The sequence below is a fragment of the Suricata suricatta genome, chromosome 5, assembly GCF_006229205.1.
Source record: "Suricata suricatta isolate VVHF042 chromosome 5, meerkat_22Aug2017_6uvM2_HiC, whole genome shotgun sequence".
Classification (NCBI taxonomy): Eukaryota; Metazoa; Chordata; class Mammalia; order Carnivora; family Herpestidae; genus Suricata; species Suricata suricatta.
In genome coordinates, this window is record NC_043704.1 from 148,814,906 (window position 1) to 148,831,763 (window position 16,858).

General features: G+C 40.9%; 1 protein-coding gene across 1 annotated transcript in view; it reads right to left on the minus strand.

The window, feature by feature from the left end:
- Positions 1–16,858, minus strand: part of CLASP2 (cytoplasmic linker associated protein 2) — a 164,555-nt gene that overhangs the window by 68,467 nt on the left and 79,230 nt on the right. Inside the window, exons 13-18 of the mRNA XM_029938780.1 lie at positions 12,570–12,640; positions 8,564–8,623; positions 7,248–7,325; positions 6,355–6,522; positions 4,851–4,906; positions 3,336–3,509 (exon numbers count right to left, since the gene is read on the minus strand). Of these exons, the coding sequence (XP_029794640.1) occupies positions 3,336–3,509; positions 4,851–4,906; positions 6,355–6,522; positions 7,248–7,325; positions 8,564–8,623; positions 12,570–12,640 (607 nt within the window). The remainder of the gene's footprint in view (positions 1–3,335; positions 3,510–4,850; positions 4,907–6,354; positions 6,523–7,247; positions 7,326–8,563; positions 8,624–12,569; positions 12,641–16,858) is intronic.

The following is a 16,858-nucleotide window of genomic DNA, read 5'->3' on the forward strand; positions in this document are numbered from 1 at the left end:
ATATATATATAAATTTTTACCCTTGGTTCTCTCCCCCCTGGTTCCTGAGACAGGGCTCCTAAGAACCTTATAATTTTCTAAACTGTAAGAAGACTAGGGGTATCTTTTGTTCTAATATTTGGTCTTTGACCCTGGTGCCTGGAAGACACCTTAACTTAATTTCCTGGATGACAGGAATGTCTTTTGTTCTATTGAGGTGATTCCTGGTGGACTCCTGGAGAGCTTCAGAATGGAGGCTGGTCACCAGAAAGATGGAGGCATGATCAGAAGCTGGAGAGTTTTTAGCCCCACTCTCCATCCTCCGGGAGGGGGAGAAAAGCTAAAGGCTGAGTTAATGACTGAGCATGCCCGTGTGATGAAGCCTCCCTAAAAATCCCCAAAGTACAAGGTTCGCAGACTTTCTGTGTTGGTGAACGTGCCAGGAAGGTGGCACACTAGAACGCCATGGGGACAGAAGCTCTTGTGCTAAGGACCCTCTGGACCTTGCCCTGTGTACTTCTTCATCTGGCTGTAAACCAGTAATCTAGTAAGTAGACGGTTTCCTTGAGTTTTGTGAGTCAGGCTCGCAAATTAATTGAACCCGAGGAGGTTATGGGATTCTCTGATTTACGGCTGGTTTGGTCAGAAGCAGGAGTGACAACCTGGATTTGCAAGTGATGTCTGAGGTGCTGGGGGAGAGGTAGGTGGAGCAATCTTGTGAGAATGAGCCCTTAACCTGTGAGAGTTGTGCTTACTACAGTAAGTGTCAGCACTGAACGCAAATGTAGGACACCCAAGCTGGTGCAGGAGAACTGTTCAGTATGGAAAACCCCACAATCTGGGGTCAGCAGTATTATAAATGTGAATGTAAAGATGAAACACAGGGGTGGCTTTTCCTAAAGAAGTCTTACCCTTCTTTTGTTATATTAATTCTTAAGTATTTTATTATCTTTAATGCTATGATATTTGATATTATTTCAAGCTGTTCACTGGTAGCATTTAGAAATACAACTGAATTTTGTATACTGATCTTGTATTCTGCAACCTCACTGAACTCATTTTTAAGCTCTGATGTTTTGTTGTGGATTCCTTAGGATTTTCTCTATATAAGATCATGTTTTCTGCAAAATACAGTTTTAATTTTCTTCCAGTCTGGTGACATCTCATTTCTTTTTCTGCCTTAATGATCTGGCCAGGGCCTCCATGGTAATGTTGTTAGGAAGGGCGAGAGAGGACGCCCTCATCCTGCTGCTCATCTCGAGAGAAAGTACCTTGTCTTTCAAGATGTTAGCTGTGGATTTTTCATACATGTTCTTTATTAGATTCACAAATTTCCCTTCTACTCCTAGTTTGTTATTTTTCTCATAAAGAGGTGTTGGATTTTGTCAAATGTCTTTTCTGCATCTATTGAAACAATCGCGATTTTTGAACTTTATTCTATTAATATAGTATATTTAGTTGGTTCATTTTCATATACTGAAATAACACTGCATTCCTAACAAAGTACTGTTTCAAATACAGAAAAGTTTCATGAAAATTAAAAGCACTAAGCGACCTGTTGACACCTTTTGTAACATCTCTGCCCAGTTCATGTATATTTATCTATGTATAACTTTACAAAATGATGAAATTATCACATTGTTTGGTATTATTCATTTGATCTTTGTTGAAAATATTACTTGTTAATCGCTGCCTAGTATTTATAAGTACATATCATAAGGATACATACCTCCTTGTTTATATATCAAGCTTGGCTCTCATAATATCTATTCTTAAAAATTTGATGAATATTCTTTTTTATTTCTTGGTTTAATTATCTCTAAACCCTGGGTTACTGGATCTAAATTCTGAACATTTTAAAAAAGATTCACAAGGCCAATAACCTTCACCAGGTAATGGTACGGTGACTATGGTTACTGTGGTGAGCACGGAGTAAGGTATGGAATCGCTGAATCAATACGATGTGCACCTGAAGCCAGAACACTGTATATCAATTACATCTCAATAATTAAAAAGAGAAAGAAAAGCTTTCTAAATTGCCACGTAGAAAAGGTGTTCTACGTTTAAGTCACCAGCACTGTGCAGCCACATTCTTTATCAGCAGTGAGAACTGATCTTAACCTTCTCGCCACACTTCAAGCTCTTTCAATCTGCATTTGTTTGATTCTAGTTAAGGTTCAACATGTGTTCTGGTGAGTGTATGGGGGGGGCAATTTTGATACATATTTTACTTGATATATGTAGAATATTTTTCTATAAAAAAAGTCTTATTTCTTACAGACTTACATAATTTGTTGACATTTTAGCTTCTTTTGTAGTATGTGATAAAACTTTTTCAACTTTTAAGTTTTCAGCCACTCGATGTTATATTTTTATACTTAAGATTTAAATCTGAGGGACTTTTTCTTCCTGGCTTTTGGCTTTTATCTTTAGAAATTCCTTCCCCAACTTGTGATGAATGAACATTAACTAGTTTGGTTTCATCATGTTGCTTTTCAACTTTTTAGTCATCTGGAATAAATTTTTATATGGTGTGAAAAATGTCTCTAACTTAATTCTACCCCAAATTGTAAACCATGTGTCTAAACCCTATTTACTGAATAATTGGTCCCTTCCGCCCTGGTGCTGTGCCAACTGAGGCAGGTCCTACAATCCACCCTAGTACCTCTGCCCTCCCCGCTGCGTCCCAGGGCTCTGCCCGCCGAGAGCTCTGCCAGGACTGCCCAACAGGAAGACAAACGAAGCACAGAAATAGAGACGAGCAATAGAAATAACCAGCCTCAAACATTTATCAGTTGATAAACAGAGGGCGCCTGACTGGCCCAGCTGGAAGAGCACACGGCTCTCGACATTGGGGTCATGAGTTTGAGCCCCAGGCTGGGTGTAAAGATCGCTTAAGTAAATAAACTACAGAAAATAAACTTGATAAACATAGAAAACAAACCCCAAATAGCTCTGGGAATACACGTGTCAGCTCTGATTACAGCGAAGATTTGCCTTTTTCCCAGAGCCCCAAAAGGCTTTCCCTTGGTGCGGGGACAGAAGCTGGACCCCAGGCCAGCGCCCTCCCCACCGCCCCCAGAAGCAGCGGCGGGGGGCGGCCGTGCCGCAGGTAAGTGATGGGAGTGAGCGCCGTGCCTCTGCTGCAGGTGGCTAGGGGGACACACGGGAGAGGCAGAACCGGGGCAGCTCAGACACCGCAGAACCCTGTCCTGAGCACAGAATCACATTAAAAGATATGAACGGTCCTTAACTAGCGAGAACCAAAAAGAAGTGATCTCGAGATTGCTGTTACCCCGCCGTCACTGAGGGCAGGGAGGAAGCCATGCATGGCACCCGGGGATTGGCTGACTCACCCAGTGAGGCGTAGGAACCTGGGTTCAGGGCCCCCGCGCCTAAGCGCCCACCGGGCACGGCCTGCCCGGCAGCGTGGTGTGCCTTGGCGCCCGCGGCAGCGTTCACGTCGATGTCGCTCCGTGAGCGCTGCAGGCTTCCGGGAAGGGAGCTGGCTTTGCTGCTGCCGGCGGACACTGCGGGGAACCGAGCAGAGGGGACGTGCACGGCTTGGTTATTTATTGATCTATGTTTTTTATTACATTTTACTGTCAAGTTGATTTCCACAGAACACCCAGTGCTCATCCCAACAAGTGCCCTCCTCCATGCCCATCACCCCTCTCCGCTCTCTAACACATATGGTTTAAACCGCTGCAAACAGCATGGCAATGACATGGACCTTAAACCATGATGAGCTAGTCCGCGACAACAAAAGGTCCAAAAGGAAGCAGAGTACAAATGGACACTAGAAAGTACTTGATAGTATTTTAAGGTCAGAGTCCTTCCGTTTCAATCCTGTTAGAACTAACTCTTCTTGGACAATTTTCTCAATATTTTTCTGGCTCACTTTCCTCTTCCATAAAATAGGGGAAACACCTATACTTAGTGAAATTCATACAGCTGTTGTGTAGATGAAGGGCTGATGCCGATGGCTGATTCATGGTAAGGAAGCACTGTGTTGTTTTTATTACGATCAGAAAAATACAAGAACCACTCCAGGATATGGTTATTCAGAAAGTAATGCAAATTCTATCTCTGATGCACCGCAAATTAAGCCATTAAATTTCTGGTCTTTAGTTTTCAGTTTTAAAAATAAAGAGTTTTATAAACTGTGACTTATGATCCATGAATAGGCCATGAAATCAACAGAGTGGGTCATGACCAGCATTTTCAAGAAGTGAAACCAAAGATAAAAGAGTGCATGAGAAGTAAGGGTAAGCAGTGCTTCAGGGAACGCAGATTACGCTCTGTTCTCTATGGTGTATGTATGTCGTACGCATGTAATTGCACACGCTACACTGCACATACTATGTGCAGTACCCGTATGTGGTATACAGTGTGTGTAGGCGGCAGTAGCTTACTATGTAAAATGATGTTCTCACTGTGGGTCATACTAAGAGTTTAAAAATGTTTAACACTTTACAAGTTAGACTTTAAAAGCACAACAAAACAATCTAAAAGCTAAACAGTCACAAAGCAGCAGCTTTTAAACCGTTCTGAGGTGGGCCATGGTGAGAAAATAATTCTATTAATTTTTTTAATGTTTATTTTGAGAGGGGGGGGTGCCAGAGAGAGAGAGGGAGAGAGAGAATCCCAAGCAGGCTTCTTGCTGTCAGCACCAGAGCCTGATGTGGAGCTCGATCCCAGGACCCTGAGATCATGACCTGAGGCGAGATCAAGAGTTGGCTGCTCAACTGACTGAGCCACCAGATGCCCTGAAAATTATTCTTTAAACAGTAACATTATTTATAAGGTAGCCTTTACTTGATTATCCAGTACAATATGCTAAGACTCTTGCTTAAGGAAAGGCAGTTTACCTCTTCCGGCCACAGTTGATGGGTTTGCTGTAGACCATTTGGAAGAAAAAGGGCGACTGCAAGGTAAAAATAAATGCTTTTAGTAAAAACATGTAAATCATCACTCCTCTCAAAACAATGAAATCCTGAGTTTTCTGAAGAGTTGTTTTCATTTAGTGTAAATTTCCCTTTTATAAATCCCTCAGAAACCTGTTGCCACATATCAGTGGCACCTCAGCTGCAAAGCAAACATGGAGTGACGAGCAAGAAGTCACGCTGTTCCCTGTGTCCCCAGCGCCGCGACCCTGCAGTGGCGGCGGCAGACGCAGTAAAGCACAGTGGTTTCCTCACAAGGACAGAGAGGGAGCGCTGTCGCCAGCACTAGGGAATTCAGCGTGGCCGGAGCCTCTTTCACCTTTGCCATAACGGCCGTGGCCACGGGTGATTCATGCCGTCACCTCGTAGGGGCCACACCACCTGCAGCAGTGCTGAGCGTTACCGCCGGGGCCAAGGGAAGCGAGGCTAAGCGCCGCTGGGGAGGAGAACGCTAACGGCTGGAAAGCAAAACGGCTCAGATCACTGCAAAGAACCCACCAGCTGCTTTAGCATCTTCAAAAAAGTTTTTAGCAATCTCACAGGGCTAGAGAAAATCAGGGTTAAGATGCCAAGGCAGTGAGGGTTTGAGGAAGCCAATATAATGATGAGAATGGTATCACACAGAAGGGAGTCAGATACTAGAGAATCTGACCCCCTGAGGAATCTGCTAAAGACTTCGGTTGTGCAAAAACAAGGAAGGAAAGCAGCGTGTGCTCACTTGTCACACGGTGCGGTGCAGGAGTTCTAAAGAGGACTTCAGAGCCCCCGCTACAATTCCCCCATTATAATGCCCTAGAAATGGGCTGCTTACTGGACGAACTATTCTGCGGGTCTTAAAAAATATATATGTAAATGAGTGCATCCCAATCTTTTTCACAGGCATGAAAACAGAGAAACAAAATTTGAATCACTAAACTCTTTGCCCCAAAAGAAGTTACACTAACATGTAATCCAACCCTTGAAACAACAGACAAAAGAGTAAGTATAGCTGACCTCAAACAACACAGATCACAACTGAGTGGGTCCACTCATAGGCGGATTTTTTTGGATAAATACAGTATAGTGCTGAAAATGTATCATCTCTTCCTTATGATTTTCCTAATATTTCTTCCTGTACCTTACTCTATTGTAAGACTACAGTATATAACATACATACAACACACGAAACGTGTTCTCGCTAAGACTGCCAGTCAACAGGTTATTAGTAGTTAGGTTGCAGGGGGGGCGGGGGGTCAAGTTCCATGCAGCTTTTCAACTTCACAGGGTGTTGGCGCCCCTAACCCCCACATTGTTCAAAGGTCAACTACACATTCCAGTAATCATTCGTTCAAGGCTTGCAGGGAAAGCAAGCAGACGCTCAGCCATCTAACTTAAGGAGCCACAGGGAGCCGCAGAGAGAAGTCAGTGATTATCATCTACGTGACCTTACTTGAGACTTTCCTGTGAGCTAGATGAGGACCTGTCTGACTGTGGGAGAGATGCTGCACTGCCAGAGCTCTTTAAGTACGTCTGAAGACTCTTCTGGTAAGATGGCTCAAGCGAATTATACAAGGTTTCAGCTTCACCAGGGAAGTGGTTTCTAAGACCCATGTATGTCCTGTAAAACAAAGAAACAACAACAGAATATAAAGTAATAGCTTTACATAAAATGTGTATATTCAAGAAGAATGAAGATGACATCATGCTGACATTCCCACCACACGTCAAGTGAATACTTTATAAATCTAACCAGTTGTGGTGGAAAGACTGCAGGCTTTTGAGAAAAGCACATCTCAGGTGAAAATCTGGCAGCGATGCTTACAGTTTGCACGGCCGTGAATAAACCCCCGAATCGCCACACTTCTGCTGCCAGTCTACAGAGATGCCACCTGTGCAGGCCATTTCAAAGATGAGGGAGTGATGTGTACCAGCTGCTCCCCCGTGTCAGGCACTTAGTACAGGCTCCATAAATGATAGTCTTATTCATAATGAAAGTGAAGATGTTATAATGGAATAGGAATACGGAGGATGATGCAAATGATGTGAGGTCCATTGTTAGACATCTAGTACAGATTCTTAAAAAAAATTATCTCTATGCCCAACATGGGACTTGAACTCACAACCATAAGATGAAGAGTCACAGGCTCTACCAACTGAGTCAGCCAGGCGCCCCATATATCTAGTTCAGGTTTAATGGATAAAAATCTACATCAATTTTACTTAAGAGCTCATCTAGGAGAATACTTGAGACACTTCTGATCTTTTCATTCTTCCACTATAATTCCTTTCAAAGAAAAGATCCAAGTATGTTTAGGATGTGACAAAAATACATAATAGACTTACTTTCTTGCCTCAACTCTGGCTTCAGCATCAGCGTCATGAATTCCCTTCTTAATAGTTTCAACCAAGACAGCTGCATGTCTATGAAAACAAAACATCTTACTTTTTTAAAAGATTTTATTATTTTTAAGTAATTCCTACACTCAACAAAGGGCTCCAACTCACAACCCTGAGATCAAGAGACACACACTCCACCGATTCAGCCAACCAGGTGCCCCAAACACCTTTAGATTCTTGAGTAAAACTGTATTTCACCACAATCATACTTACCGCCTATATGGTACAAATCAATCACAAAGGGTGGGGGAGGTAAAAAGATAAATTAGTGTGAAATAATCTAAGATTGCAAGAGTTTCTAATAATCTAAAAATCCCACATAGTTCATTCATATATGGTTTCTTCCTGACAAGTCAAATATTAAAAACTTGAAATAATTATATTTATAATAAGTCCAAATAATGTATAAATGCACAGTACTCAAATTTTAAATTCTTAATGAATAAAAAAAAAACAGGCTTCAGTGTGGCTCCTCACTAACCCACAAATGTAGAAAATAATTCGTTAATAGTATGATCAGTGATGATCTGACCAAACTAAATAGCAGCTGCCACAAAAGCACTTAAAGGAAATTTAGCATTGTATCATGCCTACATGAAACAAACTCTTATTCTTAAAACAATACAAAACAAAACAAAAAAGGGCTGTGAATACGTTTTACCATTTTCCAGGAAAATGGAAAACCAGCAATGTATTTCCATGCAAATGCAGGTATACTCCAAACATCAGACCTGAAATTACACCATGCATATGGCCAACGCGCCCGCTGGCCGCCTACGTTTTCCTCTTGTTCGTCTAGAGCTACGTTAGACACCACCCAGCATGTGTCTTAGCAATGACACCGGCCAGCTGGTGTGGAAAAGCTTTCCAACGAATCCCTCTCTTCTTCAAATCTCTATCTTCTGAAAAGAATTGCCTTCCTTCTACCTTAAATCATTCATGACTTGATTAATTATACCTCAGGAAACCTAGGTCACTTGTCTGTAGATATGTTTTGAAATTTCTGTCCAATTTAACCTGCAGTATCTTATTTAACCCATTCTACTTAAGAGATCCTCATGCGCCCCACAAGTAAAGAAGAAAATCCTGGCTGCACTGAGTAAGAGGAAGCAAACTACATTACAGCTTTAAAGGAAAACCAGTATAAATAGCTTTTAAGCAGAAGGAGAAATAATGCAAAACCAATCCCATCAACTTCTAAAGAACTGGTGATAATGGGAAGCAGAGGGAAGCAGGAGGAAAAGTCAAGAGTCAATACATACCTTTCCAATGAATGAGTCTGCCACTCTTGTAACAATAAATCTAAAAATTCAAATGAACGCCTGAAAAATAAGTTAATTATAACTAAATGTTAGAACACTGTATTAAGTTACATTTCTTTAAAACTAATTGTTAATTAACACTTTCTTCTACTTCACTTTGTTCTCTGAATTAAAGTATAAGATATTTTTAGGTTATCTTTATTTTTTAAGCTTTATTTATTTATTCTGAGAGAGAGAGAGAAAAAGCGCAAGTGGGGAAAGAGCAGAGAGAGGAGGAGAGAATCCCAAGCAGACTACATGCTGTCAGGGCAGAGCCCTATCCAGGGCTCGACCCCACGATCCATGAAATCAAGACTTGAGCTGAAATCAAGAGTCGGACACTTAATAACCAAGCCACTCAGGCACCTCATGCTTTTAGTTATTGTAACTGTCAAATACTTAACCTACTTTAAGGCTTCAACTACTCCTGTGCTACCCAGTTCAAAAAACCATTCAAGGTTCCCCATGATTTTAACTTAAAATGTCTTTCAAATATAAAATTTAATATTTCATTTAAAGAAATACTTATGAAACACCTACTATGCACTAGAAATTGAAGACCTACAAAGGTGACCAAGAAAGATGGAATGGATCTCTGTCTCTGCATTTGTTTTCTTAAATATACATGCACTTAATTGCTAATCAGGCATTTGCACAGTTGCTCCTACACCCTCTAGTTCATGACTCCTTCAACTGTCTCACTCTTGAGCTTCTCTTCTTTCTCAGCATCTGCCGACACAGTTCTCCCCGATTTCTCTTCTTTTATTAACACTTTTCCTCCACCTGCCCTTACGTAAGTGCTCCCCTGGCTGGGGCTCTTCTCAGCCCACTTCTGTTTCATAGCCTCTACTTGAAGCACCTCACCTGGATCATCGGTGCCCTTAGCTCTGACTACCAGCTATGCCTTTGGCATTTGCTCCTTTACCTCCAGCACAGGCTCGTTTACTCAGCTGTTAAGTCAAAATTTCAGCCAGTTCATGGACATCTCTACACAAGCAGAGACTGTCAACTCAAACATTACATACAAAAGAACAGATCCATTCTTACCCCCTCAAATCCATTGCTGTATAGTTTAGAAAATGTTAAATTAACTTGCCCAAGGTGACAGGCCCTCACCCTGGCATTCTGGCTCCAGAACTCCCAGTCTGAAGCACCTGATAGCACGTCCTCATCCATATCCAATGATCAGGTTCCCATTTCTACACCCCAAATCCCTTGAATTTAATTACTGAATAAAATCTTTAATCAGTTATCATCAATGCAGCTTACTTCAGACCCTGTCCCTCTTGCATGAGCTACAAGATTTCCTACTTGATTAAAAACCAATGTTTCTCACTGTCCCCCCCCCTTTTCTTCCCCCCCAAAGGTTATTTATTTTGAAAAAGAGGGAGAGTATGAGCAGGGAAGGGCCAGAGAGAGAGCAAGAGTAAGAGAGAGAGAGAGAGAGAAATCCCAAGCAGGCTCCATACTGACTGCATGGAGCCCGATGTGGGGCTTGGACTTGTGAACTGTGAGATCATGATCTGAGCTGAAACCAAGAGTTGTACGCTTAACTGACCAAGCCATCCAGGCGCCCCCTCATCGTCCCTTTTCATCATCGGCCATGGCTGAAATAAAAACTAAGGTGGATGACATTACGCCCTTACCAGAAACTGTCCAAGTATGAAGCAATGTCAAAATTTCTCTCTGGAGTCATTCAAAGCCCATGTGTACTCTGACTCTAACCTGTGCCTGCCCACTGCCCCTCCGCACACCACGCACCAAGCCTCCTTTCCTAGTGCACCTGTGCGTGCGTCATGTGCTCGGCCCCCACAGCCCGTCCGGCGGCTCTGCAGCACTCGGCAGCTTCACAGCTCCGCTTAGGTCACTTTCACTCAGGGCCCCGGCAGTTTTGCACTTGCTTCCCATTTTTCAGGCTATTTTTTATCATATATATTTTTTTAATGTTTATTTTTGAAAGAGAGAGAGAGCGCGCGCAAGCGAGCAGGGGCTGGGGGCAGAGAGAGAGGGAGACACAGAATCCGAAGCAGCCTCCATGTTTTTGAGCTGTCCGCACAGAGCCCGAGCCAGGGCTCGAACCCACTAACTGCAAGATGGTGACCTGAGCCACAGTTGGATGGTTAACCTAAATGACTGAACCATCCAGACACCACTCAATACAATTCTTGATGCATTTCCTGACTCCCTCTTCTCTGTCACATTCCTATTTCTCTAGTTACCACCTCCTCAATGTAAAACAGAGACTGGCAACCTTTTTCTGTAAAGGGCCAGGCAGTAAATATTTTAGGCTTTACGAACCACATGTAGTCTCTAACTCGTATTTTTCTTCTTTCTCCCTTTATAACCACCTTTCAAAAATGAAAGAACTGCACACAACTAAGCCTGTTGGCCAGATTGGACCAGTGACCTGTCATTTGCTGACCCTGGACATAAGCGACAGAACAACTGTCGCCCAAACTCTTAGCCACTAAAGGCAATGATTGCTCTTTCAGCTTCTTCCCGGCGGTCAGAGTGCTTAACTATACACATCTACCAAGTAAAACAAGAGATTCTTCATGATTTTCTTTGTTCCTCAAGCAATAATGACCAAATGAGTGAGAACAGACTTCATAAGCATATAGCAATAGAAGTAATATCAAAGCATGATCAGATAGGACTACAGTTTAAGTCATTTTGAACCAAACATCTTTCACTGCAAGTATAAAAATGTAGTTTGCTTTTCTTATGTCTGCTGTCTTTCCAAGACTGTTTGAGATGGTTTTTAAATAAAATAAATCAAACCATCATAATTTTAAAACAGTTCAGAAACTGAGATCAAGAAAAGAAAATGAATTCAAAAAAGACGGGTACATGCATCATATTAGCATATAAAACGTGGTACTTAAAATGTCTTTATTTTTAATATTATGTCTAAAGTTTATTTTTAAGTGTAGTTGACATACAGTATTGGATTAGTTTTAGGTATACAACCTGACGTTACAAAATGCTCACAATAGTTACGACCTGTCACCATACAAAGGTAAGCAATAGTGTAATTATATTCTCTACGTTGTGCTTTACATCCCTGTGACTTACTTATACTCTTACTTATACCTCTTAATCCCCTTCAACCTATTTTGCCCATCCCCCTCCCCTTTGGCAACCATTAGTTAGTTTTCTGTTTTATGATTGTTTGTTCATTAGTTTTGTTTTTAGGCTCCACATGTAAGTGAAATCATGTAGTAGGATTCTTCAATTTTTTGGGTAGTATGTATATATTTATGTATTTATTTCTTTATGTAAATTAAGTAAATAAGTAATCTCTATACTCAACACGGGGCTCGAACTCACGCCCTGAGACCAAGAGTCATGTGCTCTTCCAACTAAACCAGCCAGGTGCCCCTGATTCTTCATAATTTTCTTAAACATCAAATGTACAAGTCTGGTTTTTGTCATCCTTAGTATTGATGGTAATCACAATGGTATTAAAAACAGCAGATATCATAAGGAGACAGAGAAAGGCTGACAGGCTGACCTGATAGGGCCGTTTATTCTGTCCCCAACACTATAAATGGATTCTACTCTTGCGCATCTACCACACTGACTCCTCACAACTGCATGGAGTCAGTATCACCAGCAGTACTAACAACTGCGGACACTGACGCCCAGAGCAGTTTAAACTGCCCACAGCGGGACAGTCAGGTGGCAGCTGTAGGACTCTAGCAGAGGCCTGACTCCACACTCCATTCTCTCTGAAAAGCGGGCAAGAGCGGCCCAAAGACACCAAAGTTTAATAGGAGAAAACGGAAATATTCAGGTGATTATAATGGTCATTTCATTTCTTTTTCCTTGTAGGACATAAGATAAAAAAAATAATTTACTAGGTTTCTAGAAGGCAAGATATTTGTGACAACTAAATTTTGCACCAGAATTAAGAATTAAACATAATATTAAAGCTATGCTAAATTTGTTTTTTCTCAAAACTTACCTCCTTACAGGAACTGATTTTGATGTGCAATTGCTTGTTATTAAAGGTATAAGTCTGGGTACATGAGTATGCTGAAAGAGATGTTTTAAAAAAGGTTGAAAAATATTGTCCACTTCACACAATCCCTTCTTCTATTTGCCTTACAACCAAGTATTTAGATATATTAGAGCAGAACCAAAAGACCATAAAATGAGATTGGGAAAGAAATCAAACCTATCAAACAGTTTTCCCCAGTTAAAGTGACAGTAATGACGGCATGGTTTCAGGAGGACAGGTGTGGCTGTAACAGTCCTAAGAGCAGTTAATCTGTAGGTCGGCGCGGTGCATGTTGGGGAGGGAGCACCAGAAGGGCTGGGCGTGCTGGTCAAACTCTCGAGTGCCACAGACACTGCTGGCGGAGGATGAGAACTAGGAGGTCATCAAAGCACGTAACTGCTGGAAGTGCACTTGGAAATGACGATTTAAATGGAGGTCTCACTGTGGCTGCGCCACAGCTGTCTAGAATTCAGGTGACGTTCAACGATATAATCCTCTGATTTCTATTAGTAATTTTACACTCTAGTTAACATTCAAAAGTACACAATAGACAGAAGGATAAAATAGCAATCTAAGCAAACATTCCTGAAGCTTCAAATACCGTATTTTTTCTCCTGAGCTAATGGTACAGGCCAGGTTACCCAGAACACAGGCTCTGCGATCAAGTCCGGCATCCAGGATAGTACGAAACGCCTTTGGGATGAACACCTGTGGGAGGGGCGGAGGCGGCGGGAACAGGCAGAGCAAGGAGTCGGTCTGGGATTCAGCCACGCGAGATCTGTGCTGAAGCCGGTAGGGAGCTCGGGGGTTGAAACGGCCCCTCAGAGCAGTCTCGAATTGGCTCAAAATGGCCGACTGTAACGTCCGCCTCGATCAGCTGTGGGGTGTGGGCCACAATGGGAAGGCGCAAGCCCTGGGGACCGCGGCTCTCCGCCGCTGAAGACTTTCTGTCGGAAGCCTTCCGGGATCGGAGGAACGAGTCTGTCACGGAAGGGGAACACGTGCGGCACGCGTGTGGCCGCCAGCGCTGACTCCGCCAAAACAAAAACAAACTTGGTTCAGCGACTGTGGTGGTTCCGCGGAGCATTACGTACAGAATTACGTACGAGAGGGCCGACGTGTGCATCTCTGAACTTCCACTCAGCAGAGGGCCCTGCGCACTCGCTCCCGACCGGCCCTGAGGAGCCGCTGCCGAGTTTCAGCGGAGGACACCCCGGCCACCACCTGCTAGACGGGCTTCCCCCCGGTCCTCTCCTTCCCGCTCATACCCTGCCCCAAATCCCACTGCTGACTACCACGCGGGGCACAGCGGCACGTGTGGGGGCATACGCTGACCTATTGCTAAATCGGATTCCGGGAGAGCTGTGCCAAAGCAAAGTAAAAAGTGCACATTACAATTGCAGATGAAGCATCCAACCGAACACCAAGTCAGTCTAAAAATTTAGATTTTAATTCATGAATAGCAGTTGACAACTGAAAAATAAAAAACCTTCTTTAGAATTAAAAAAAGAATTAGAAATCAAAGGGAGCGCTTTAGGGAAGGAGTCTTCTGCGAGACAGACAAAATACAGAAAACAGGAAATAACATAAAACGACAAAACCACCTGATTTGTATTTTCAGTGAGAGGACACGATAGTGTATCAATAACATTAAACAAGCTTATGAAAAATGAGAAATTTGAAAGCAATGTATGATGTGTAAGGCCTCAGAATGGCAGCATGGGTATTGTCACATAAGTAGAATTTAAAGGAATTTTTCTTGAGAACATATACCTGTCAAGCAAAAACAAAAAAATTATCCAAGGAATGATAAATGATACTAGAAGTTCCAAAAGTGTATGACAAGAGTAACAGGTGAAAAAAAAAAAAAAGCAAAAGCCTGGCAAAGAAAACAGAAACAATAAATAAATGAGCCATAAAAATTAACATAGCTTAAGGAAAATTCATCCTCCTCAGAAACTGTTAGACACTGTGGAAGGAAAGCACTAATGGAGTTAGAAGGCCCTGCTGTTGGAAAACTCCTAACACCTGTAAAGCTTCCTCAAGTTTTTATTTTTGTTTTTCTGGAAAAGAAACAAATGGTATCTTACTTCTTAGAGACACAATAAAAAGTTAAAATAATTCTGAATGAAAAGTAAGTAATTTGGAGGAAAAAGGAATATTAACCTAAAGTGCAACTTTTTAGTTCTGTAAGGGCAAAGAAAGGGCATTTTAAGATACGCAAAGATAAATACAAATGAAAATGGAGAACACATTAAACCAAACAGAAATTACTCAGAACCAATTAAAAAACTGGTTAGTAAGCATTGACTAATAAGCAATGGTCAGGAATTAAGTAAAATCTACAATTTTCAATTGCTGAAAATGAAAATGTTTTTGTTCAATTTAATGGTTAAGGGGAAAATAACAGGAATTAGACAAAACGTAAACTTTTTAAAAGGTGGGGGAAGTAAAACAGGTTCTATTCTTGACACTGATAAAGAATGAGGAACTTTTTAAAAAAACTTTTTTAATGTTTTATTTATCTTTGATACAGAGAGAGACAAAGCATGAGAGGGGGAGGGCAGAGAGAGAAGGAGACACAGAACGGGAAGCAGGCTCCAGGCTCTGAGCTAGCTGTCAGCACAGAGCCCGATGCAGGGCTCGAACCCACGACCGTGAGATCTGACCTGAGCCGAAGCCGGAGGCTTAACCGACTGAGCCACCCAGGCGCCCCTAGAATGAGGAACTTCTAAGAAAATATACAGGTAAGATACAGCACAATAAAGAGAAAAGAGAAATTATAGGAAGAAATGCTACTTCAAAATGGTAATAGTAAAAAATTTGACCATACATAAAATAAAGCAAGAACTGATAGGAAACTGAATTTGATAAAGACTAGAATCAGAATTTGCTAGATAAAGTACCTTTTTAAAACATGAGACCATGAAGAACTGGAATAATAGAAAATATCAAGTTGGATTTAGAGATGAACAAAGTACATAGTTCGCAACCACTAAAAGACAACCTATATAAATTTAAGATGTACTGAGACACAAAATTTAAGGCATTCACGGAAGAAACTGTGTAATTAAATTCTCTAATCAGAATGTAATGAAATTATAAACTAAGGGTAAGAGCAACAAAAGAACCATTTGAACACACAAATATCATAGGTAACTCAAAGAGGATGTTAAAAGGAAAATTACAGGTGATAAATATAAAGAGAATGTGGTAAATCAAAATGATTGGGATGCTGCCGAAATCGCAAGAAAATCTACACCTTTGTAATATTACTTAACAAAAACTGTAACAAATCATCTAAGGACATACTACAAAGATCTAGGGGGAAAAAAGGAGTCAAAGCAGGTCAAAGAAAGGAATTAAGAAACTTAGAAAAAAATGAAGAACATCACTGGAACCAACAAAACTAAAACTTGAAGCTTATAAAAGAAACAAACAATGCCTCTGGCAAGTTAAAAAAAGAAAATATAAGATTGTAACAAGAAAAAAACAGTAACAGAACCACAGTACTACGTAGAGGCATTAATTTTTTAGCTTAAGAGAAGACAGTATACCACCTAATGCTAAAGATTCTTAAACTCTACATGAAAAGAATATTCTACGAAAATACAAATAACCAACAGTTCAAAATGAAAGGCAAAAGTGCCCAGGGTCTAAAACATTTGAAAAGTTATTATATAACTTCCAAGGTCAGCAATCCCTAACAACAGAATAATGTAATAATGAAATATATAAAATAAGCACAAGAAATTCTAAAAAGACTCATATATTAAAATGAATGCCAGAATCTTAAGTATTAGCCAAATGAATCTAGCAATATCATAATGTGCAATGGCCGAGCAGAATTCAGTTCATGAATGTAAAATGGATAACTAAAAAGAGAACCATTTCTAAAAATATTAAATAGATAGCTGATAAGATTTCACATCTATTCCTGATCAAAATTTAACAAAATACGAATAGAAGTAAATTCCCATAACCTAAAACAGAGTATCCAGAGAAATCTGCACCAAACATCATGTTTCAAGTACTCCCATTAAACTCAAGACAAAACAAAGACCTCAATAATTTCTACTATTTTTTTTGATTTAGAGAACCTTAAAAAAATATTAAACAGAAAGAAAGGACCATTTCATAGATAAATTCATGGCTTTTTAAAGAGCCATTTGATTTTATCACCAAAAAAAACCTTTTGGTGCAGCAGTATTAGAAATTTCATTACTTTAATAGGAAAGAATAAACTGATCAAA